At 39.7% G+C, this 25,004-nt stretch overlaps 1 protein-coding gene across 7 annotated transcripts in view; it reads left to right on the top strand.

Moving 5' to 3' along the window:
* The window catches only part of PCDH17 (protocadherin 17), a 224,136-nt gene that overhangs the window by 184,571 nt on the left and 14,561 nt on the right, over nt 1-25,004 (top strand). For 3 of the 7 annotated variants that reach the window (XR_009621132.2, XM_034416622.3, XM_034416612.3), the window contains one exon: nt 15,461-15,535. The exons of 1 other annotated variant lie outside the window; for it this stretch is intronic. Coding sequence is in view for 4 of the 6 variants with exons in the window: in XM_034416622.3 (XP_034272513.1) it covers nt 15,461-15,535 (75 nt within the window). In the remaining 2 variants the exon portion in view is untranslated. Of the gene's footprint in view, nt 1-15,460; nt 15,536-25,004 lie in introns of those variants that run through there. 3 more of the 7 variants (XM_087895562.1, XM_034416657.3, XM_087895561.1) reach the window with 1 other exon arrangement.

Raw genomic sequence — 25,004 nt, 5'->3', positions numbered from 1 at the left:
ACTTCTGTTAGCTTCTGCATTTTTTTATACTCTGAACTGTTGCTTTTCTTGCTCCCGAAGGCACCAGTATGTGTCTCTTCGCACTTTCCCCAAATTATTCCATGAATAGAATAGAATAGAATAGAATTTTTTATTGGCCAAGTGTGCTTGGACACACGAGGAATTTGTCTTGGTGCATATGCTCTCAGTGTACATAAAAGAAAAGATACGTTCCTCAAGAATCATATGGTACAACACTTAATGATAGTCATAAAGTACAAATAAGCAATCAAATCATATTAGGAAACAGTCAACGTAAATTGTAATGATACAAGCAACAAAGCTACAGTCATACAGTCACTAGTGGAAGGAGATGGGTGATAGGAACGATGAGAAGATTAATAGTGCAGACTTAGTAAATAGTTTTTAATTAATTACATCTCAACTTCTCTTTGGTTCTTTTATTTACACACACACATACACACACACACACACACACACACACACACAATATTTTTCAGAGTATGAGGCGCACCTTTCCCCCACCTATAAGTGGGTGAAAATTTAGGTGTGTCTTATAGACCGAATACGGGTGTTTTTGGCCTCCTGAAACCTCCGTGCGTCACAATTCGCCCTCCCCAGCCCCCAGGAGCACTCTGCAGGCCAAAAACAGGTCTGTTTTTTGCAAAAACGGGATATGCTGACCACTGCAGAGTACTTCTGAGGGCTGGGGAAAGCGAAAATGTGACACATGGAGGCCAAAAACTATTTTTTTCTTGTCTTCCTCCTGTAAATTTTAGTGTGTCTTATAGTCCAGTGCGTCTTATAGTCCGAAAAATACGGTTGTGTGTGTGTTTTCTTTGTAATTTTCCTTTAACAACCATACATACTTTGTGAACCGTGTATTGACTGGGTCAGTATACTTTTTATACAATGCTAACAATAATAATACAATTAAATATACATAATCCTTGTCTTCCAACTTCTAACCTTAACATGCACATTGTAATTATAATAGATTCTTTTATAGATCGGTGTGTATAATACTATTTTCCCAATTTGTACTCATCTTTTTTCCCCTCCCTACTTGTTGGGGTTCTTCTACATTCACATCTTTGTCTTTAAACAATACCATTCTCTCTTTATGATTCCTTATCACTTTCTCCATAAATACATTGAAACATCAAGAACATTTCTTCATACAATGTAGTTGTTGTCCCCTGCTGAATCACTAGCATTTTAATATTTTAAAAATTACTCAATAATTCCCATTCACCATCATTCCAATAGCTCAACCTCTCCTCGGTTCTATGATAGTCTTAGTGCCCAAGGGCAAGGCCAATAAATTAAAGAGGGAAAAAAAAATTGACAAGACTTTCTTACATGAACAGCACTGCGAATCAACCTGGGACACATAGAAAGATCATCACAGATTGGCCTAGATCTACTCTTCAATGATCTCAAAGGGAAGGAATTAAAAGGAACGGAGTAAAGATTTAATGAAAAATTCATGCCAGGGCAATTGTGGTTTTGCTCTGCCTTCCAGAAGCCAAGGCTCATCCTAGATGATCTTAGATATGGGTGAGGGAAAAAAAAGGTACAAAGGCAACCCGTCAGTTTTTTGTTTTGTTTTTGTTTTGTTTTTTTAAATTTGATTTATATGCTGCCCTTCTCCGGAGACTCAGGGCGGCTTACAATGTGTTAAGCAATTGTCTGAACAAGCCAGTGGCTTTTAATTGGAAAAGCAAAAAAAAAAGGCAACAATGCCTCCAGATCTGTGCCTAGTTTCTCCATCTTCCCTTGTGTGTAGTTGTCTAGCAGCAAGATACCACAAGGCATTTTCAGACTTCGTTTAGCATCTTACTGGAGCTTTCCCTCTCCCCCACCTTATTGACAGACACTCAGAAGTGGAGGTGAGTGGAAGAGGATCTAATTTAATGGCGTTGAAAGCTGGCAGTTCCATTGTACATGCAATTATTTTGTCTTGCTCCTCAATGAGAGCACCAACATCCAAGCGCTTTTTTTTTTTGAATGATCTACTAATCTGTCTGCCTTCCAAGAGAATCCTTGTCTAGAGGGTTATATTTTCGGCCAAAAACTTGGATTTCCCCATAAGTCTAGACTGGAAGCATCTAACCTCATCCAGGAAATCTGTCACCTGAGTACAATAAGAGCTTCAAATGAAGCATAATTAAGCAAATCTGGAAATCCATAATTTCTGGTGCCATCTGGTCAAGCACTAATGAAGCTGCTGGGAATGCTGGCGTAATACATCATGACCGCTATTGAGGGCAATTAATTCCCCAACTTTTTTTTTTTTTTTGGACTCAAGAATAAAAGATGACCAGTCTGAAACAATTATCCTGAGATACAGTAAATTGGTATCTTTTTAACTCCCTCAACAGAAATGAGCGTAAAGCTTGGAAATCTCTGTTGAGCAGCCTAGATTATTCAGTAAGCGCTTATTTCAACAGCAATGGTGCCAGAAGGTCTTTTAAACTCTCTAAATAAAAACAGTGTAAAAGGTAAAGATTTCCCTATCCAGTGGTGTCTGACTCATCTCCATTTCTTGGCCGAGGGAGCCAGTATTGTCCGAAGACACTTCCACTGGTCATGTGGCCAGCATGGGTGAGTGGCCTAGAGGTGGAGCTCTCACCTAACAATCAAAAGGCTGTGAGTTCAATCCTAGGTAGAGGCAGATATTTCTCTCTCTCGGCACGATGAGAATATATCTGCTGAATATAACTCCGCATTGGTGACAGGAAGAGCATCCGGCCATTAAAACACTCTGCTAGCTCCATTCAGTTGCCCAGACTCCACCCTGCAAGGGATTATGGGGTCATTAAAAGGTGATGATGTGGCCAGCATGGCTATATGAACTCTGTTACCTTCCCACCAAAGTGGTACCTATTGATCTACTCGCATTTGCATGCTTTCAAACTGCTGGGTGGACAGGAGCTGGGGCAAGGAACGGGAGCTCACCTCAGGTCTCGAACCCAGGCTGTCATCTTTCCAGCCGACAAGCTAAGCATCTTTAACTGCTGAGCCATTGTGCCCATTGTGTAGGTAACATTGTATAACAGGGTTGTCATGTGCAGGCTACGCCCACCTCAGCTCCACGAAAGGGAAACACATCACGTGACGGCAATGTGACACAGCGAGTTTGACACCCGTACTATATAAAGACTTTTATATAAAGAGAAAAAGGGAGGCCTCAAGAATCTTGCTACTTAAAAAATTGCAGACAAACAGGGCTTTTACCTTGTAATAATATGTGGTTAGATGTAATTGCTTTGGGGTGGATCCCAGATAATATTGGCCTAATTTATTCTTAATTGTTTCATCCTTGCACTAACAAAAGGTAAATTCTCTGCTGAAGAGGAACACGCCTCTTGTGTTTTCTAAAAAACAATACTTTGCACAAATACTTAGCTATTAGATGCCTTCGACGGCATTTCCCTCCTCCCTCCCCAAATGTCTTTTTGGGAAAAAAAATATAATACTGGGAATTTCTGGTGGTTTTCCTTTAATGCATTAACTCAGTCTAATCCTGTCTAACTTTCATGACAACCAAAGTCAGCTAAGTGCTGCTAAATTCAAGATTAAAAAAGAAGAACGAAATGATAACCTACAGACCATGGTTTTTAGAATTAGAATGGAAATGCTCAGTGGGTAGGAGCTGCAGCAAGGAACAGGAGCTCATCCCGATGCGTGGAACTCGGGTCTCTAACCTGGGCTATCAGCTTTCCAGCTGACAAACTCAGTGTCTTTAACCACTGAGCCCTTGAACCAAAGTTTATTTCCTAGCCATATTTGGTTCACTTTCAGCTATCTTCAACTATCTCCTGCTGGGTCCTCCTACAAGACCAAATTTGATTTCATCTCTTTTTGTTGTTGTTGATCAGCAAACATCAAAATGTTGATGGACAAACATTTGTACTATTTTTTTTTTCATTTTTACTTTGGTACTGTACTCTTTACATTTATTATTTTTAAAGAAATGTTTATTGGGTTGGAAAGTGTGAAAAGGAGTTTCCCCTCCCCACACATTTTCCAACCCAATGGTTGAAAGTATCTACGAGTTTACTTATGCGATCATAAGGAGAAATGCAAAAATTTTAAATATCTGCACTCAGTATCTTTTTCTTGAAAACAGCATTTTGTATGAGCAACCTATTCAGAAAATAGGTTTGTGATTATAGCAAACCAAAGATTACTGTTGTTTGAGCAAACCTATGGTTAATTGTTCAACAAAGCTTTTTAGTTTTATGTTGATTTTTTTTTCACCCAGGATAGGTGGGTGACTTCTAAATTCTAGTTTGCCCAATGTGGCTCTGCGAGTAAGACGAGCTGCCTCTAAATTTTTATATACTGATCAAAAGGGGCACCTACTATCTGGAACGAGCTCCCCCCAGAGATACGGAGGATCCCGGATCTGCTCACCTTCCGCTGCGCTTTAAAGACCTTATTATTTCACCAGGCGGGCCTGGCCTAATTTTCTCCCTCTTTTATAAAAGATTTTTAATTTTTAAATATTTTTTAGTATTTTCTACATTCAATGTTAAAATTGGTTTTAAATAGTTTGGGGTTTTAATTTGTCCGGGCCAAAATTATTTAATTTGATTTTAATTCTATTTTTAAACTTCGTATGTATGTGTTTTATTGTTTGGCTGTGCACCTCCCTGAGTCCTTCGGGAGTAGGGAGGTATAGAAATCAAATAAAGTAAATAAAAGAAAAGAAAAGAAAATGTTCTTCAAAAGCAAACCTAATTGCTAGGACCTGGAATTGAATCAGTGAGTATATTATATCACTTTATTTGTCTGATTGAAAAAAGGATAGCAAGAATTTTTGTCAAGAATGACTGAATGAATATCTCACTTTCTAAGAGAAGAAGATGACCATAACCATATCTATCTATCTATCTGTCTGTCTGTTTGTCTGTCTATTTGTCTATCTGTCTATCTGTCTATCTATCATGTTTCCCCGAAAATAAGACCCTGTCTTATATTTTTTTGAACCCTGATTGGCCTTATTGACAAAAGCCCGATTGGGATGTCTTATTTTGGGGAAAACAGGATATCTATCTATCTATCTATCTATCTATCTATCTATCTATCTATCTATCTATCTATCTATCTTCTAGCCATCCCTCCCTCCCTCCATCCATCCATCACCTCACCAATACAGATATGAAACTAAACACTAAAACTAAAGCAGTTTTGTGAACAAGCTAGAATTTTGTCTTATTGGCCACATCTATTCAATGGTTTTTTTTTTCTTTTTTTAAAAAAGAGCCTTATTGTAAATTTAGTGAAATGGTTCTAGCAGTAAATCCTCATGCATTACAAGAATAGCAATGCTGACACACGAGCTGCCTTCCAGGAACTCAAAGAATTAAGATGCTTCCTTTTGAGTTTTCTTCTTAGTTTTATAGAACTAGAACAAGCATAGTTCTGCTGGAGGAAACATTGTACAATCGACGAGTGTGACCACAATGAATATGTAACTAAATCTGACTAGGATAAATAAAAACATATTTCTCCACATTTGGACGTGAAACCTAGGTTTTTGTTGATCTGGACTTCTTTGATTGTATCTAACTTTAGAATTTTCTTGGCCTACATCTTATTATAGAATAAGATCTGTATCTTACCTCCAGTAAAATACAGATTGTTAGTTTACAGTTAATTGCAATTCATTGTGTTCTTCCCATCATGCTAACATATTATGACAGTCCACATGACACGGTAGATGAGACAGTCATAAAGATGATATACCATGAGCGCTAAAATGCATTTTTCCTTGAATCAACATCAGAAAAAAAATGTGACAGACAGAGAGAGAGAGAGAGAAACAGAAAGAGGGAGGGAGAGGGAGAGGGAGAGAGGGAGGGAGGGGGAGAGGGAGGGGGGAGGGGGAGGGAGGAAGGGAGAGAGAGAGAGAGAGAGAGAGAGAGAGAGAGAGAGAGAGAATCATACAATTTTGGTACCAGAAATGTGGATTCTGAGTCAAATCATTCATCACCATTCTTTTCATTTCCTCTGAGGTGCTGTTCTTTGAACAGGTTCTTGTAAGTATTTTTGATAGCAGTGATGTACTCATTTTGGTGAACTTGTTGATGCCAGAAGTGGCTTGTCCATGTAGAAGATCCTAAGGATGTTAATGTTCATTGGGACACAGGACACTGTTGACAAATTTTCATGGCAGTGGTGGGATTCAAAATTTTTTACTACTGGTTCTGTGGGCGTGGCTTGGTGGGCGTGGCAGGGGAAGGATATTGTAAAATCTCCATTTCCACCCCACTCCAGGGGAAGTGATACTGCAAAATCCCCATTTCCTCCCAATCAGCTGGGACTCGGGAGGCAGAGAATAGATGGGGGCGGAGCCAGTCAGAGGTGGTATTTACCAGTTCTCCAAACTACTCAAAATTTCCACTACTGGTTCTCCAGAACTGCTCAGAACCTGCTGAAACCCACCTCTGGTTCATGGGAATTTGGAAATTGCCCATCCACTTCAGAACAAATGCATGACCATACGAAAAGCTGTCCACTCAGATTAAATACAAAATATGCATATTCTTTTCATCGCCGAGTAGCTCAGCATTACAAAACCATTTTCATATATAATCCCTCTCTTCCACCACATTTTTAAAATAAGATTATCACAGCTTTTTTAGGCCAGAGTCAAAACTAAAGTTTGTTATGCTGCAAGTTCGTTATTTATACTGTTTGCAAATTTGAATATTTATTTATGACGAGGAATTTATTATAATTTTCCTAAGGCGAGAGCTACTGTTATATCACATAAGATTGCTGATTGTGGAGGTAGTTAGTCAGTATTCTTTTATGCGTTCCTCGGTGTTCAGGATTCTTTTATTAAATGAAACAAAACACACTACGCAAACTTACACAGAAATTGTCTTTTCATAGGATTTGGTAGAAATGCTGCTGTACAACCGTTATATTTATTGTTTTGATAACAAAACAGCATAGATTCCAATTTTTAGAAAGGCGACGTGTAACTCTGTGCTACTAAAGGTTTTCTGGTACCTCTGTTCACTGAAATTGTCCAATTTTGACTGGAGTGGTTGACCTTTTGCATGCGGTTATATTGACTGTATTGTGCATCAGATATATTGAATATATTTAGAGGGCTTTTCCAAATATTATTGCCCTTCTAGTTTTGACACATTTTAAGTAAATTTCTTTCTCTAGAGAGGGAGCTAATTTGTCAGCTTCATTAAGGTTTGTCCAGAAGGCTGAAGAATAATACATTCTCTCTCTCTCTCACTCTCTCTCTCTCTCTCTCTCTCTCTTTCACACACACACACACACACACATATTAATGGATAGATATATTCCTTTCCTGTTGTTACTCTGTAATTTATGGATCCATTAACACTCATAGATCAATTATATTTAGTTTTACGTCTTAGTTGAAGAATAAGAATGGTGTATGAATTAAGTGAAATTTCCACTGATTACAAGATAATTAATACTACCACATTGCCAAAGTCAAGTGGAAAATGTCAAATAAAAATCTAGCAGTGATTGATGCCCAAAATAGGGATCAATAGATACTTTAAAAGATAATACATAATTAAGCATGTGCTATTTCCTTATAATAGCACTGAAATTCTACCTTGCGAATGGTGTGTAGAAAAACTGAAACCAAGAACTTAGTGCAGATATACGTTATTAAAATTTTAGTGTCTTTCCTTTCTTTTTCTTTTTGATAAATATAAAACTGTTTGTGTCTCACTGGATAATTAAATGTTTAAGCTTACAACCACATATTGTCTCACAGTTCTGTTCCTTTTCCTTTCCATATATCTGCAATACATATCTGTCTGTCATCCTTCCAACTATTCATTTTTTTCAATTTTGCAATATTTCACTCCCCCCCCCTTATGTGTTTTGACAATCCGCATCCTGTGTTCCGTACAGTCTATAGCCCTAGCAAGACTTCTCATTTTGACTGAAGAGAAATGAATTGCTTGGAGTCTGGTTGTGTTCATTTACAAATTATCCCCAATATGTCTATCCTATCCACTTTCTTCTCTGAATTGTTCTTTTCCTGTGTTATAGAGACGATTCCTCCCCAAAAACATGATTTTTTTTTGCTAGTATTTCACATGCACAACTCTGTGGGATGTATAAAGGCTGATGGGTAATTAGTTCTGAGTTGTGCATTAGATGAAGAGGAGGAAAATCAGATGGATTTGGAAAGAATGAATCTCCTGTTATAAAAAAAAAAACCCAAGCATGACTCCTATTTAATTACGGAAGTCATTTCCATCAATCTTGCTCATCTTCAGGGTGTCCTTGCTTCTTTTTCTTTGCTAATGCAAAGCCATCCTGAGCACCACATTTGCCCAAAGCAAATGTGTATCCTATGAACCCAGTATTGATACTACAGGTCCAGTCTTTCTCAGGTCTAATCTAAATGGTGACCATTTGCTCCAAACAAACAGTGATAGACCCAGAAGTGGGCCTGAAAAATTTTAGCAACTAGTTCTCTGCCCGGTTGCTGGATGGGTGTGGCCATGGGGGTGTGGCCTACTTGGCTTTCTGCACCACGGCGGGGGTGGGCATCTTTGCCCTCCCCAGGCTCCAGAGGCTTTTCTTGAGCCTCCAGGAGGACAAAAATGGCCTCCCTGGGCTCCGGAGGCCCTCTGGAAGCTGGAAACAGGTCTGCTTCCAGATTTCCAGAACTGCCGGGAGGCCCATTTTTCATCCTCCCAGAGCCTCCATGTGGGCCCTGCACTTACCTCACATCCAAAACGGGCTGCGTGGAGACTCCTGGGAGGGACGGGACAGGGTGGATGGGGTCAGCCAGTCCTTGCAACTACTAATTTGGCAAGCCAGATGTAAAATTAGCATCCGGTTTTCCCAAACTGGCTGAATCCCACCCCTGGATAGACCTCTAGTTAAGACAGCAAAGGTAGCATTTTAGTTTATGCAATATACACACCACACCCACACACACACACACACACACACACAAGATTTATGGAGGTGGTTCCAATGGGGTTACAAAATTCAAGCAAATAAACCATTTTTAAACATAGAATTGATACATATTGGGTCAGAAGTTCTGACTCTCTAACTACCTGCCTTTCTATCAACTCTCTCTTTACCAACAATCTTGGAAATCTTGGAGTCACCCAAGTCATGGTTGTTGCCAGTGATGGGATTCAGCCAGTTCGCACCATTTCGGGAAAACCGGTTGTTAACTTTCTGAGCAGTTTGGTGAACTGGTTGTTGGAAGAAATCATTAGGGCACAGAACCGGTTGTTAAATTATTTGAATCCCACAACTGGTTGTTGCAAATGTGCTTTTTCAAAAGGCAACTGGACTTTCTTCTTCTTTTTTTTTCTTGAAGATGTTTCGCTTCTCTTCCGAGAAGCTTCTTCAGAAACAGGATTTCCTTGTTTTTCTTTGAAGATTTTTTGCTTCTCATGCAAGAAGCTTCTTTAGAATTGAGAAATTGAAGAAACGTCTTGGGTGGGAAACAAAATGTCTTCAAGGAAAAACAAGGAAGCCCAGTTGCCTTTTTGAAGAAGTACCTTTGGGACTAAGAATGGGAAGTTTTCATTAGGTTGTTTATAAAATGATCTCTCAAAGCTCCATCAGTCTGGAAACCAACTCCCTACAATGTTTGAGAAGGTGGCAAGGCAGTGATTGACAGGTGCCTCTTAGCCTTTCCATGATATTTGCAGCTTACTTGCAGGAGAAAGACTGAAACATCAGCACATGTGCAAAGACTCCTTGTTTAAAAGCAAAGACAACAAGGTTGCAGAAAGATGACGGCAAATGGAAGCTATTCATCTGTCTCAGATCCTTGATTTCTGAATATTGACAGGTAGCATGCTTAGTAGACTTCACAGCCAAGAATACTTCTCTCTTCATTGATTTTAGCCTTCTGTTCTTTCAAAAACAGAAGTCATGTGCTTAATGCTTTTCCTGTTTGTGGACAGAGTTGCATTAGTCAATACTTTAATGCCGTATAATTAATACCGTCCGTATGCCATTCATCACGTCGCTGTCCCTCCGTTTTAGAAGCTGCCACTTGCCAATTAATATGCCTAATGAAAACAGGGTGAGCATCCACAATGTGTTTTCATTAGCAGACAGGCCTGTGAAGCATTGTAGGGAAGATGCTGGTTACTAAGCAATAACGCATCCTATCTGTGGCATGAGGAGTTTTCACAAATAATGCATTCATTCTATTGTTTTCGAGAAAGAATGTAAAGCAATGTTTCCATTTTCTTTTTCACAAATTGAATCACTAAAAAACAATGGAGTGGGCTTCTGAAATGCTGGCCGTGGTTACTTTTTGAGGTTTAATCACAGAAAGGTTATTAACACATTTTAGGCAATAACTCTGTGGAGGGGGGAAAAAGAGCCACTTTTCTTGTTTTTGGCATCCGTACGAAACGAAAGCTTCATTTAAAAGAGACGTGTAGCTATTATTGTAAAATCTGTAAACGTCCATAAACGCATCTTTGTTTCAATCATATGGGCCTTAAAAATGCAAAAATAGGATATACCCAGCTCAATTTCCATATGCGTAGTGACAGCTGGGAGTACCGATTTATTTTTTATTCCCTTTATTCCCGTTTTGTTTTGTTTCAGGAAATGGACTAACTCTTCCTGGAATTTTTTTTTTTCTTCTTCGCTTGTGATTATGAATCTCTCGTGTAACATGTAGTTTGGCCTTGAGATCAAACACTGATTAACACAAAAGTAGGGTAATATATTTCCCCTTCAATATAGACATTCTAGTACTCAGCTAGGGAGGTGTCTTCATTGTTTGGAAGCTGTTGGCTAACAGCTGTATGTAAAGGCTGATTAAAAGTAAATAGAGGGGGGATATTTTGGGGAGACGAAGCCAAAGGATACTGTTAAATCAACCGTGAGAATTATTTATTTCACAGCCTTTGCAATCTGCCCCTATCTACAGACTCTGAATAGCAAAACAAAGAAAAACTCCAATTCATAAGAACATAGAGACACTCAACCTCCCCCAATGGCTGACAGAAATGTTCTGTTCAACTTGTTGAACTAACTTGTTTTGATAGTTGTATAGAATGATGAGTCGGAAAGATTTTGTGAATCTCTCAGGACAAGGAGGCCAGGACTCATAGAGGGTTATCATCTAGCCCACGTTTTGTAATCTTATATGGTGTGAGGACTTCTCACCAGTAGTGGGTTTCAACAACAACTTTATTGTCATTGTACGTGTATACACAGTATACCCATACAACGAAATCCCCTTAACACCCAAAGACCAGGTCCAACACACATAACAATCCCCAAACACACTCCCACCCACCACAAATTCCCCACCCCTAAACCACCCAAACATCCACACAACAGACCAAGAAATGTTGTCCAACAGCTCACTAATGGTGGCCCTTTAGTTCATTGTTGAGTGCAGTTATAGCTCTGGGATAAAAAGTATTCAGAAAACGTGTGGTCCTCATCCCTCATTTGACAAATCTACACCTATGCCATTTATTTTCTGATTCTAGTAATTGGCTTTAATCCAGGCCCTTCCGATCTATGATCATTGTAGTCCATGGGTCATGTGGCTTATCAAATATTTCCCTGGTTAAATTTGGAAAGCACATTGTTGTTAAATCTATATTATCACTAGTGTATATTCTTGAAAATAAAAATTTGTTGAAAAAATATTTCAATTGAAAAACCGATCTGTTTGATGCTGGAAAGAAGTAATTTTATATACATGTGAGGCGAAGTTTGCAGTTGTTCCCTGTAATTTTTATTGAGGATGCACAGAAAGTGACATAATTAATCTGTCCTTCTTTCTTCCCTCAACTGTCTTTCTCACTTACCTTCGCTACTGGTTCAGAATGGTGAGCTCATGTTCAATACTTCTGCGCATGCACAGAACCTTCTGTGAATGTGCCGAGTATCCGTGACGACGTCTGGGTGAGTGGGCGGAGCCTCCCGCCGCTACCAGTTCTCCCGAACCAGGATGAACTGGTAGAAACCTAGCACTGCTTCTCACCAAGATTATCAATTTAATCTTGCCTCCTGATGTAATCTGGACATCATGTAGGGCTTGGTAGGTCATCACCAACAGCTTGAGTGAACCTGGAACTCTACCATAACTGGCACAGTAGCATTAGTCTTGGTGTTAGTTTATGACAGTGTTACTCAACCTTGACAAGTTTAAGGTGGGGAATTCTGGGAGGGGAGAGTACACACATCTTAAAGTTGCCAAGGTTGAGAAACACTGAACTATGGTGATGGGATTGTTCCATCATCTGCATGTTAGGCCAGCTGCAACTTTCGTGTCATCTAAAGCTGTTAAGACACTCCGTTTCCTCAGGTTGGAGCCTTGCTATGATATAACACAGGGGTGTCAAACTCGATTTCATTGAGGGCCACAGCACAGTTGTGGTTGACCTCAGGGGGCCGGGGTGGGCATGGCCACGGTGGGCATGCCCAGCTTGATGTCACTTGTGTCAGGGGAGCCTGTGGTAGCCCAAGCACTCTGCCAGAAAAAACAGGATCCTGCAACCCTCTGCCAGCAAAAATGGAGCTGGGGAGGGCCCACGGCCCATGGCTATGGGCCAATCCTTCAGTGTTTCCAGGGTGGACTAATGGGCCAGATCTAAGCACCCCATGGGCCAGATCTGGCTCCAAGCCTTGAGTTTGACACCACTGATATTTTTATTTTTAAAACATAGTATTCCAAGAAAAAGGAATTTGAACAGCAGTGTTGAGCAAGGTAACTTTTCTGACATAAAAGATAGAGAATAATGGTTTGGTTCTACAACCCAACAAGACAGACACAGACTTTAGGGGATAATTAGAAGTGCAGAAAAAACAATTACTACCAGCCTGCCTTCCATTGAGGACCTGTATACTGCACAAGTCAAAAAGAGGGCTGTGAAAATATCTACAGACCCCTCGCATCCTGGACATAAACTGTTTCAGCTCCTACCCTCAAAACGACGCTATAGAGCACTGCACACCAGAACAACCAGACACAAGAACAGTTTTTCCCCTGAATGCTAAACAAGTAATTCCCTCAACACTTTCAAAATAGTTATTAAGTATTTGCTAAACAAATAGTTATATAGTTATTTGCTAAACAAATATTTCCCTCAACACTGTCAAAATAGTTACTAATCTTCTCATCATTCCTATCACCCATTTCCTCCCACTTATGACTGCATGACTGTAATTTTGTTGCTTGTATCCTTACGATTTATGATTTATATTGATATTGTCTCCTGATTGCTTATTTGTACCCTATGACTATCATTAAGTGTTGTACCTTATGATTCTTGACGAATGTATCTTTTCTTTTATCTACACTGAGAGCATATACACCAAGACAAATTCCTTGTGTGTCCAATCACACTTGGCCAATAAAGAATTCTATTCTGTTCTGTTCTGTTCTATTCTATTCTGTTCTGTTCTGTTCTGTTCTGTTCTGTTCTGTTCTGTTCTGTTCTGTTCTGTTCTGTTCTGTTCTATTCTATTCTATTCTATTCTGTTCTGTTCTGTTCTTTCTGTTCTGTTCTGTTCTGTTCTGTTCTGTTCTGTTCTATTCATTGGGCATTTTAAATTAGAAGACAGGGGATTAATATGACTCTGTAAAAAAAAAACACCTTCATATCAAGTTCTAATTTTACTATACAATGACTGCATAGATCTTATCTAATCTATAGGTCTTTTGATTTGGGTTTATTCTTTTGGAGCTATAATGTATGACTGTGCATTATGGGATAAAATGTGCTCTAATCAACAAATCACAACCGAAGAAAACATGGTGTAGTACAGCCAAATGGCTACAGTGTCCATCCTACGACTTGCTCAAATATTTCATTTGATGTTTCAGTTAATAGACGTGGAATAAAATGGGTTTGTGTAAGAGTTTCATTCCTATCTGTGTTAAGAACTTAGCTCAGTGGAGATTAAGGTATCCTCCATTCATACTTGTTTGCATGCTTTGGTATTGCCATAAATCCAGTAGTGAGTCTGTCAAACTTGGATTAATCAATACAATGAAGAATGGTTGTTGGAATAGTTGGGTGTTTATGTTCCAAGCAGAGTGTTCCAGTTTCAAGTGGAGGAGATGATCATTTTTAGCCGATGGGGCTGGGATGAGGAGAGTAGAATTTCCAATTCAAATGGAATTCCAAGTGTTTCTTTTGATCTGTCCTTTGCTGGTAATGAGCCCACGGAAAGAGCCACTGAATTTTATACTGAAACACGTATTGATAAATCTTCGGATTACAAAATTGTAATGTGTTTGAAGATTTTATTCTAGCATGAAACGAAGGTATGCCTTAAGTTTGAAATCTGGAAACAAAAAGCCCATTCGAACTATATCGAATAGTTTCTAAAGTGTAGTAGAATTTTAATTTTGCCTGGCCAAAGTTACAGCTCGATGAAGTAAATGAAGGGAAACTTTTGAGCAAAACTCTAAAATTGGCTCAGATGTTGAGTTTATGTTTAGTTTGATTTGATACATTTATACTTATATTCAAGGTTTCATTTTAATGTTGCAAACTGCCCTGAGTTGCCTTGTGGCAAAATGGTTCATTACAGATTTAGTAAACAAATAAATACAGGTAGTCTTAAGGCTTATGTTATGACCACAACTGACCCAAAATCTTGGTTGCTAAGTGAGATAGTGGTTAAGTGAATTTTGCCTCCTTTTAACAACTTATTTTGCCACAGTTGTGAATCACTGAAGTTGTGAAGCTAGTAACATGGTTGTTAAGTGAATCTGGCTTCCCCATTGATTTTGCTTGTGGGAAGGTTGCAAAAGGGGATCCCATGACTTTGGGACACAGCAACCGTCATAAGTATGAACCAGTTGCCAAGCTTCTGAATTTTGATCACATGACCATGGAGATGCTACAATGGTTGTGTGAAAAGCAGTCATAACTCACTTTTTTCAGTGCATTGTAACTTCGAACGGTCACTAAATCATCTCTTTTTAATGACCACGTAATCCCTTGCAGGGTGGAATCTGGGTAACTGAATGGAGCTAGCAGAGTGTTTTAATGGCCGGATGCTCTTCCTGTCACCAATGCAGAGTTTTGAACAGCAGATATATTCTCATTCTGCCCAGAGAGAGAAATATCTGCCTCTACCTAGGATCGAACTCTCAGCCTCCTGATTGCGAGGTGAGAGCTCCACCTCTAGGCCACCGCACCACTCCTCGAATGGTCACTGAATGAACTGTTGTAATTCAAGAACCGCCTGTAAACTAAATAGCCACATTTCAAATGCGTTAAATACATGAACTGTTTCCAGATTTCAAACCGTTCAAGAGCCACGTGGTATATGGAGCACAGCTTACGTTTATCAGGTTTCCTTTAAGAATGACTTGTTGTAATTTAAAAATAATAATTAAATTAAAAGGGGGGTTGGGCTGGGTCAAATAGCATGTTCCTTCTTTTAACTCACAGATCCAATTTTCCTCCAGAACAGCAAGGGAGAGGCCAAAGACCCATTGTTGGGATCTGTGGACCGGCCCGCTGTAAGGAAGGAAAATTTTCAGGTAAAAAAAAACCTTTTTCTACTTTTTATGGATTTCTGCATTGACATGTTAAATGTAACTTTGTCACTTAAACAATGAATTGTGTGGGAGCCCTAAATGTGAACAAACCTGAGTGATTAGCGTCTATTTTCTAAGTAATTATTCTCCACCCACATTTATTTTTCAATTGTTTATTTGCCACATTTATTTATTTATTTATTTATTTATTTATTTATTTATTTATTTATTTATTTATTTATTTATTTATTTATTTATATGAGCCACGGTGACGCAGTGGTTAGAGAGCAGTACTGCAGGCTACTTCTGCTGACTGCCGACTGCCTGCAATTTGGCAGTTCGAATCTCACCAGGCTCAAGGTAGACTCAGCCTTTGATTTGTCAGGGTTCCAAGTAACACCCCCAATGAAAGAAGACTCCGAGGCTAGAAGTTCCTCAAAGTTCCATTTTATTAGAGAAGTCATATTGGCACATCTGGGAAAACCCGAATCTGAAAGCTTCCAGGTTTTCCCCACCCAAAAGAAAGTTCATGTCCCTGCCCCAGCATCCACATGTCCATCACATGGCCAAATCAATGCACCATCCCAACTGGAGATGCCTCCCAGTCACACCCCTCCAGGTGCAGGGCAAGATGTCCTTGACTCTCAGAGAAAGGAATGTTATTATGACTATTTATTTCCTCTGATCCATACAATCCCCCCTCCCAGTTTCCAACAGCATTAAATGTGGCAGTCCTGAAGGTCCAATGTAAAAGATGGCTTCCAGAACTGAAACCATATTTCTGAGATTGGTAAAATGAGGCCCCAGATTGTTGGGGGCAAGTTGCTGACTCTGTATAAACTGCTTAGAGAGGGCCGTAAAGCACTGTAAAGTGGTATATAAGTAAGTGCTATTGCTATTTGTTTATTTGAAAGAGACATCCCTTGTTTATTTCTGTTGCTTCCTGAAAGTTGGAGTGAGAGAATGAATAACACAATAACAGAGATGGAGAGGACCTTGGAGACCCTTGTACCATTTCAGACAAGTGGCTGTCTAGTCTCTTCCTAAAAATCTCCAGTGTTGTAACAGCCACAATTTCTGGAGGCAAGTTGCTCCAAGGATTAATTGTCCTCACACTCTCAAAAGGTTTTTCCTTAGTTTTAGGTTGGTTCTTTCCTTGATTAGTTTTCATCCATTGCTTCTTGTCCTGCTCTCAGGTGGTTTGGTTGACCCCCATTTTTTTGTGACAGCCCCTCAAATATTGGAAGACTGCTATCATGTCACCCTAAGTCCTTCTTTTCATTAAACTAGACCTACCCAATTCCTGCCACTGTTCTTCATATGTTTTAGCCCCCAGACCCTTAATCATCTTTGTTGCTCTTCTCTGCACTCTTTCTAGATAGCTAGAAGCAGTGGTGGGATTCAAATAATTTAACAACCGGTTCTCTGCCCTAATGACCGGCTGGGCAGGCATAGCTTGGTGGTCATATGATTGTGTGGGCATGGCCAACTCAATGGGTGTGACCAACTCACGTTGCTGGTCAGCCTTAGCTGTTACAATGTAATAAGGGTCAACTAGAGAAACAATAAAGATTAGACTAGAAACAACACCAGAATGTTTCCTTCCTGCCTTCCTTACAGGATTAGCCCTGTAAAGTGAAAAAAACAAAACAAAATAAGATTTCTTCCAACCACCGGTTCTCCGAACTGCTTAGATAGTTAACAACCGGTTCTCCCGAATAGGTGCGAACTGGCTGAATCCCACCACTGAATCATTTGGAACATTTTGATCACAAAGGGATAATTTTGAGTTGGTGTACAGATTAAAAGTACGTTTCTATGCAGAGGTTCCTTAATGGATGAACCGTAAATATATATATATATATCTCTGATCTTTTTCCATATGAGCTACACTTTTACACTGCCGTTTCAGCTCTGATGGAGCAGAATTAAGTCTACCAAATAATGTATGCCATATTTCCCTCAAGCACTTTCCGGAAAAGTGTAGAATGTCAGAGCTAATGAATTACAATTCTTATCCACAAATGTAGGGAGAAGTGAGGGAAACATATGGGAAAAGGGGATAATTTGTGCTAAAAAAAAGAAGAATGAAGGTATGTTGATAGCATCAATGTTAACACCAACCAAAACATAGAACAACTCAAGAGGTCTGTAAGGGGCATGCATAAGTGCACCAGCGTGCCTCCCATCCCTGTCCTAATGTTTCCTCTATTTGTATCTATTTTATGTATCCAATCCATGCTTATACTTATTACCTAATATGTTCTTGACAAAAAAGAAAGAAAGAAAGAAAGAAAGAAAGAAAGAGAAAGAAAGAAAGAAAGAAAGAAAGAAAGAAAGAAAGAAAGAAAGAAAGAAAGAAAGAAAGAAAGAAAGAAAGAAAGAAAGAAAGAAAGAAATATTGGAAGATGTTGAGAGACCTGGCCCATAGAATCATCATGTCAGTCCTGCCCCAACTTGGTCTCTTAAGTAAGAATGACCCTTGACTGCATTCGGTGTGAAAGGTTTACTTTACTAAAAGCCAAATGGATTACAATATAGAAAAACCAGAACTGATGTTCGCACGCTGAACTTTCCCGGTTAATTTTCCCCATCCAGTTCTTCCTCCTTGCTAGTCCCCTATTGTCCAAATACATTTGAATAAATTGTTTTCGGAACTGTCCCTTCAATGGCGGGCTGGTTGATGAGCTGTTACATTCCGTTCCCAGTGTTTTGACTTTGAGATGGTGTCTCTGGAAGGTACGATGATAGCAATAGTACTTAGACTTATATACCGCTTCACAGTGCTTTTACAGCCCTCTCTAAGCAGTTTACAGAGTCAGCCTATTGCCCCCAACATTCTGGGTCCTCATTTTACCAACATTGGAAGGATTGAAGGCTAGACTCAAACTGTCAAATTGCAGGCAGCCGGCAGTCAGCAGAAGTAGCCTGCAGTACTGCATTCTAACCACTGTGCCACCATGGTTCTTAGTTAGTTAGCCTTTCTCCCTTCTGACCAGCTCCATCCCCCATAATTCATGGCAGATTGACAGCTAATGAATGCAAAGCTCAAGTGAACGATGGCAGTTCACACATCAAGAGTCCGACATGACTGAATGGATAACAACATTGTCATCATCATGATCTATGACCGTAATAAATATTTGATTTGAAGCAGTGAACATGGAGACATTATTTAACCTTTTATATATGCCTACTCACTCATTATTTGCCCTCAAACATTATCTGTCTTTTTTTCTTTCAAATTCATGTCTGGTCCTTGTTGGGTGTATAAGAAAGAAATACTCCCTTATAGCACTTAGACTTATATACCGCTTCACAGTGATTTACAGCCAGTGAGTCAGTCAGTGCAGTCAGCCGGCAGTCAGCAGAAGTATCCTGCAGTACTGCACTCTAACCACTGCGCCACCACGGCTCTTATTATTTCGACCAAAGCAGCTTTTTTGTTCCTAGTATTTTTGTGCACCAATTTTAAGCCCTGCACAAAACACGTTACAAAGCACTATCACAAAAAATAAGACTGACTTCCCTTCCCTCTGAAGTCACGGTAGTGTCCATGTGACCGGCATGGCTGTGGGGATTGAAGAGCCATGGTGGCGCAGTGGTTAGAATGCGGTACTGCAGGCTATTTCTGCTGACTGCCGGCTGCCTGCAATTTGGCAGTTCAAATCTCACCAGGCTCAAGGTTGACTCAGCCTTCCATCCTTCCGAGGTCGGTAAAATGAGGACCCAGATTGTTGGGGGCAATAGGCTGACTCTGTAAACCGCTTAGAGAGGGCTGTGAAGCGGTATATAAGTCTAAGTACTATTGCTATTCGACCAAATTAGGATTTGGATGAGAAAAAGAGAATGACATTTTTAACCCTTAAAAGTAGTTAATAAAGCAACCTCCTGCCAGAAAGCACTGTGAAGCAGTATATAAGTCTAAGTGCTAGTGCTATTCAAAAACACTGGCAGTCAATGGACTTTCTATTTTTTTTTAAAAAAAAGCTTTTTTCATTTTCCAGATTTGTGCCACGGCTTCAAAAGCTGCTGGTGCCTGTCCCTGAGAAATGAGCTCTGCTCATCCTCACTGGTTCCCTGGTAATATTTTAGTCTCTTTTTTTTGGTGAAATCCTAATTGATGGTGGTTGCTTTAGAAGCAGGAAGAAGTTTGGAGTCATTAACAGTAACCTGTAAAAATAGGCAAGGTAAGGCACCTGGTTTAGGAGTCCTATTGGAACCAGTGCAAAAGGACTTATCATATGCAATAAGGTAAAGGTAAAGGTTCCCCTTGCACATATATGCTAGTCGTTCCCGACTCTAGGGGGTGGTGCTCATCTCCGTTTCAAAGCCGAAGAGCCAGCGCTGTCCGAAGACGTCTCTGTGGTCATGTGGCCAGCATGACTAAACGTCAAAGGCGCATGGAATGTTGTTACTTTCCCACCAAAGGTGGTCCCTGTTTTTCTTCTTGCATTTTTTATGTGCTTTCGAACTGCTAGGTTGGCAGAAGCTGGGACAAGGAACAGGAGCTCACCCCGTTACGCGGCACTAGGGATTCGAACCGCTGAACTGCCAACCTTTCGATCAACAAGCTCAGCATCTTAGCCACTGAGCCACCGTGTCCCTACATCATATGCAGTAGAAACACATAATAGAATATATAACAGACAGGAGAAAACACTTTCCGATATCGTGCAGATTGTCTTGGAAACCAACACATTGGTCTTTTCTCTATTAATGAGTGTGAGGTTGTGGACATTTCGCACATCATTTACCAACATGTCTCATGCCAATACTAACTAGAGTTGAAAGCTTTGTACGTTTTAATTTCTCCCCTCTTCAGCAATTTTTTTTTTTTAAAAAAAAGCCGTCATATTCTAGATTTATTGCTAATCAGTTCTCTAATCTAAGCCTCCTAATTGCTTTTTGTAACTGAATAACAAAAAGCACCTAGGCCAATGTAAATATGCAGATTCTGTTTCATAACAGAATTTCAGTAGAGAGAACTCAATTTGTTTATTTATGTCAAGATCAATCGTAATTAAGGATGAAGATAAATTCCGCGGCATCCGTTGATTGTTCTTATTTTTTAAAGAACACCATATCTCATAGCAGAGGAGTGCTTATACCAACTTGACAACTATAGCTACTGATTGAAGTTTGCACAGCAAAAGTGAGTGCCACCAAGGCTTGGCGGAGATAGAAAGGTATGGGAGAGCAATATACCATTAAACTGACCCATTCACAACACACCAAAATTTACCTTATCCACTCTCAGGATTTCTGTAGTTAGAAGAGAAATCTGATGTAGCCACAAATCCAAGGGGGTCAACGTATTCTCCAAAGCACCAGAAGGCAGGACAAAAAAGCAATGGATGGAAACAAATCAAGGAGAGTGTCAGGTTTCGCTGCTATCTTAAATAAACTTCATTCTCAAACGCAAGGTCTCTAATGAATCTTTTCTTTATTTAAGAATAGAAAGAACGACATCCCTGAACTCTTTGTGCAGCCAAAACTGGCACCTCCTTCCAAACCCCTCCCTTTCCGTTCTTCAACCCCAATGTCTCATTGGCCATCGTGCAGATCCATCTCTCCATCCCAAGCACTTTCTTTTCACAGGAATTCCCCCCTCCCTCCATCACCCAGGTAACGCCATCTACTAAGGAGCAGGAAACTAGGTAAAAGTTCATCTCAGCATTAAAGCAAAGCTTCTCCCTCTCTCATTCATGTCAGCGTTGGAGGAGATCATAAATTGGAACGCTGACAGAGAGAAGCAACCTAGAACTAAGGAGAAATTTCCTGATGGTGAGAACAATTAATCAATGGAACCAGCTTGCCTTCATAAGTTTTTGGTACTCCATCACTGGAGTCCCCAAAGTGCTTTTTCAAGAGGCAACTGGACTTTCTGGTTTTTCTTTGAAGATGTTTCGCTTCTCCTCCAAGAAACTTCTTCAGCTCTAAAGCTGAAGAAGCTTCTTGGAGGAGAAGCGAAACTTCAAAGAAAAAAACAGAAAGTCCAGTTGCCTCTTGAAAAAACACCTTTGGGGCAGGCATGACTTGGATGAATGAGAATCTTCGTAGACATCCATCACTGGAGGTTTTAAAGAAGAGATCAGACAGGCATTTTTCTGAAATGGTATAGAGTTCTTTTTCCTGAGCGGGCTGAGGGTGGACTAGCAGACCTCTAAGGCCCCTTCCAGCTCTGTTCTTCTGTGGGTTCACAATTTTGAACCCTTGATACATCAATTGCCCTTAGGGCATGTCAGAACACCCATCAATTTATCTTCTACTGAGGTTATAAATATCTTATAGTAAAGAGTGCTTTCAGTCCATACTCTACTTCTGAAAAGCAAGGCACTTTGTAATGCATTTTTAATATTGATTTTAAGAGATTTTCTATAGCTGTTGCAACAGCTGTAAAGTTGTCAAATTCGGAGATATCAGCCATCACCTTTGTTGATTATTCATAGAACTGTAATGATTGTTTCTGGTTCACAAATAAATTGTTTAAGGTGGGGACCCTGCAGCATTCAAATGAGAGTCTGATCTTTATGGAAATATGGGTCAAGACATTTCACAGAAGAAATGTCCAAAATGTCCAATTGGAGATGTTTGAAATGAAGAAACGCCTGTTCAAAATATACCCATATATCTTTCCAAACTGCAGGCAAGACATCCATTCCATCTTAAATTTCTACTTTTCTCTCTTAAGTATTTCTGTCCCAGTTAAGCTTAGATTCCAATGAATAATTCACAAACTTTGGCACATGCAAAGATCAAGACTCGTGAGAGATATTCAAAAGTGGCATATTTATGATAACAATGGAAACTAAACTTAAAAACCTGAATCTAACCTTGTAAGTGAAAAGAAGAACTCTTAATACAGAGCGAGAAAAGCATTTAAGAAAGAAAAGTGGTCAGTGAGAATCTCTTTTTCCTTCATATACTTCAATCAATGTTGGGGCAATTACCAATGAGGAATAAAGGCCTGTGATTAAAGGATATAAATTTAAACTGTTAGGATAAATGTGAAGATACATTATGTCAGGATCCATAGTAATATAATGGGAAGGTTCTGTGAGTGTTTAAATATCATTTAACTGATGTTTGAAGACAGGATGAGAATAGAGTAGGGTAGAGTAGAGTAGAATAGGAGTAGAGTAGAGTAGAGTAGAGTAGAGTAGAGTAGAGTAGAGTAGAGTAGAGTAGAGTAGAGTAGAGTAGAGTAGAGTAGAATAGAATAGAATAGAATAGAATTTTTTGGCCAAGTGTGATTGGACACACAAGGAATTTGTCTCTGGTGCATAAGCTCTCAGTATACATACAAGCAACAAATTGATAAATCATAAGCACAAGACATATGGTATGTTCTCATAACAGGAAAGCAGTTGAAAAACTCAGACATAAACACATAAACACTCCACACTAAATCATGACACAACTTCTCTGGTGTGAAGTCAACTTTATTTTTTTTAAAGAAAATACACATTTTATTAAACATTTTAAGGGAAAATATATGAACAATGAAGGAAAAAGAAAAAAAGAAGAAGAAATAAATAAATGACATGAAAAAAAAAACATATGAACATGGAAATTACAAGGGTCACATAAATTTCATTTTTTTCCCACTGCAACACTAATTAATTGTAAATAATGCCATACAGTATATTCTTCCAAAAACTGCAAAAACCACATTAAGCTCTTAACAGAACATAAATGTCAGGAAATGCAGTAAGTGTAATATGAATTATAAAATGAAATTGTAAACTACAGCAAATTCGAAAGAGAGATGTAGTTCATTTTAAGGAATGAGTGAATTGGGGAAATGAACCTCGGCTTTTAAAATATATTTATTTATTTATTTTATTTTATTTTTTAATTTGATTTATATGCTGCCCTTCTCTGGAGACTCAGGGCGGCTTACAGTGCGTTAAGCAATAGCCTTCATACTTTTGTATATTTTATACAAAGTCAGCTTATTGCCCCCACAAACTGGGTCCTCAATTTACCTACCTTAGAAAGGATGGAAGGCTGAGTCAACCTTGAGCCTGGTGAGATTCGAACTTACTTTAATCGCAGACAGCTGGTGTTAAATTACAGTGCTTAGTCTGCAGAGCTATCCAGGCTCCTAAGCATATTTCATATGAATGCCAACTTTCCTTTCCTTTCTTTTAAATAATTATTTAAACAATAGACATTTATGGATCCTTCACATCACAGGATTTGAGTTCAAAAGCAGATATGTGAGCACACAACTCCAAAGGCTGTGAACAATAGTATCTTCATACATACAGAATTCAGCTGGAAGGGACCTTGGAGATCCTCTAGTCCAGCCCCCTGCTCAAGCAGGAGACCCTATACCATTTCAGACAAGTGGCTGTCCAGTCTCTTCTTCAAAACTTCAAGTGATGAGGCAGCCACAGCTTCCGAATTCAAGCCATTCCACTGGTTAATTGTTCTCACTGTTAGGAAGTTTCTTCTTAGTTTTAGGTTGTTTCTCTCCTTGCTTAGTTTCCATCCATTGCTTTTTGTCTTGCCTTCTAGTCCTTTGGAAAATAAGTTGACCCCCACTTCTTTACGGCAGCTCCTCAAATATTGGAACACTTCTGTGATGTCCCCTGTTGTGGCCCACCAGCGGCCAGCAGAGCTGGCAGCAGAGTCAGACAGTGAGGAGTTTGGGGAGGAACGTGGGCCAGTCCTGGAGTCTGAGGAAGGCTCGGATGAGGGCTCTGAGTCAGAGGCAGAGAGGGGGCCAAGGCCATCTGGTAGTTCTTTGCTGCCTCTGGAGTCTCTGGAGTCTGACATCAGCGAGGCAAAAGAATGAGGCCTCTTTTTAGTGTGCACATGTGCAGAGCTGCCAGGAGACAGGAACAATTAAGGAAACAGGGTCGACTTGGGAGTAAGGCTTGGAGATGATTGGCCCCTCCCATAAGGCATAAAAGAGAAGCGAATGGGACGTGAGCTTTTGCAGGAAGCAATTAGATCATCTGGTCGGTATAAGCTCTGGAAAAACTCTGTTTGACTCTGTGCTAAGTTTGGCCTTGTCCTGCGTGTGGCAATTAGTTCTCTGGCAACATTCCAAGGGAGATAAGGTGAGTGTTTGTAAACACTCCCCTGATAGACTGCTTGAGAAGCCTTTCGGACTGGGAATGACAATAATTCACAGCCATTTGAATTAAAGAGGTTTGCCGGGACTAAGCTTGTGCTGTTTACTTTCTAAGGAAGCCTAGGACAGAACATCCCCCCAGTCCTTCTTTTCTCTAGACAAACCCAGTTCCTGCAACCCATATGCTTTCTTCATATGTTTTAGTCTCCAGGCCTTTAATCATCTTAGTTGCTCTAAGTTCAAAGTATCTAAGCAATTGGTTCCTTGAATTCACCCATTTTCTGAAACTGGATTCCAAGTTTCCTAATCACATTCGTAGCTCTCTATAATCATTTAGGGTGGGAAAGAAGTAGTTTGTGGAGGCAGGTAAGTCACTGGGGCCCT

This window comes from Pantherophis guttatus, chromosome 5, assembly GCF_059756535.1.
Source record: "Pantherophis guttatus breed Tessera chromosome 5, ASM5975653v1, whole genome shotgun sequence".
In the NCBI taxonomy this organism is placed as follows: Eukaryota; Metazoa; Chordata; class Lepidosauria; order Squamata; family Colubridae; genus Pantherophis; species Pantherophis guttatus.
This window is presented reverse-complemented; position numbering and strand designations above follow the sequence as displayed.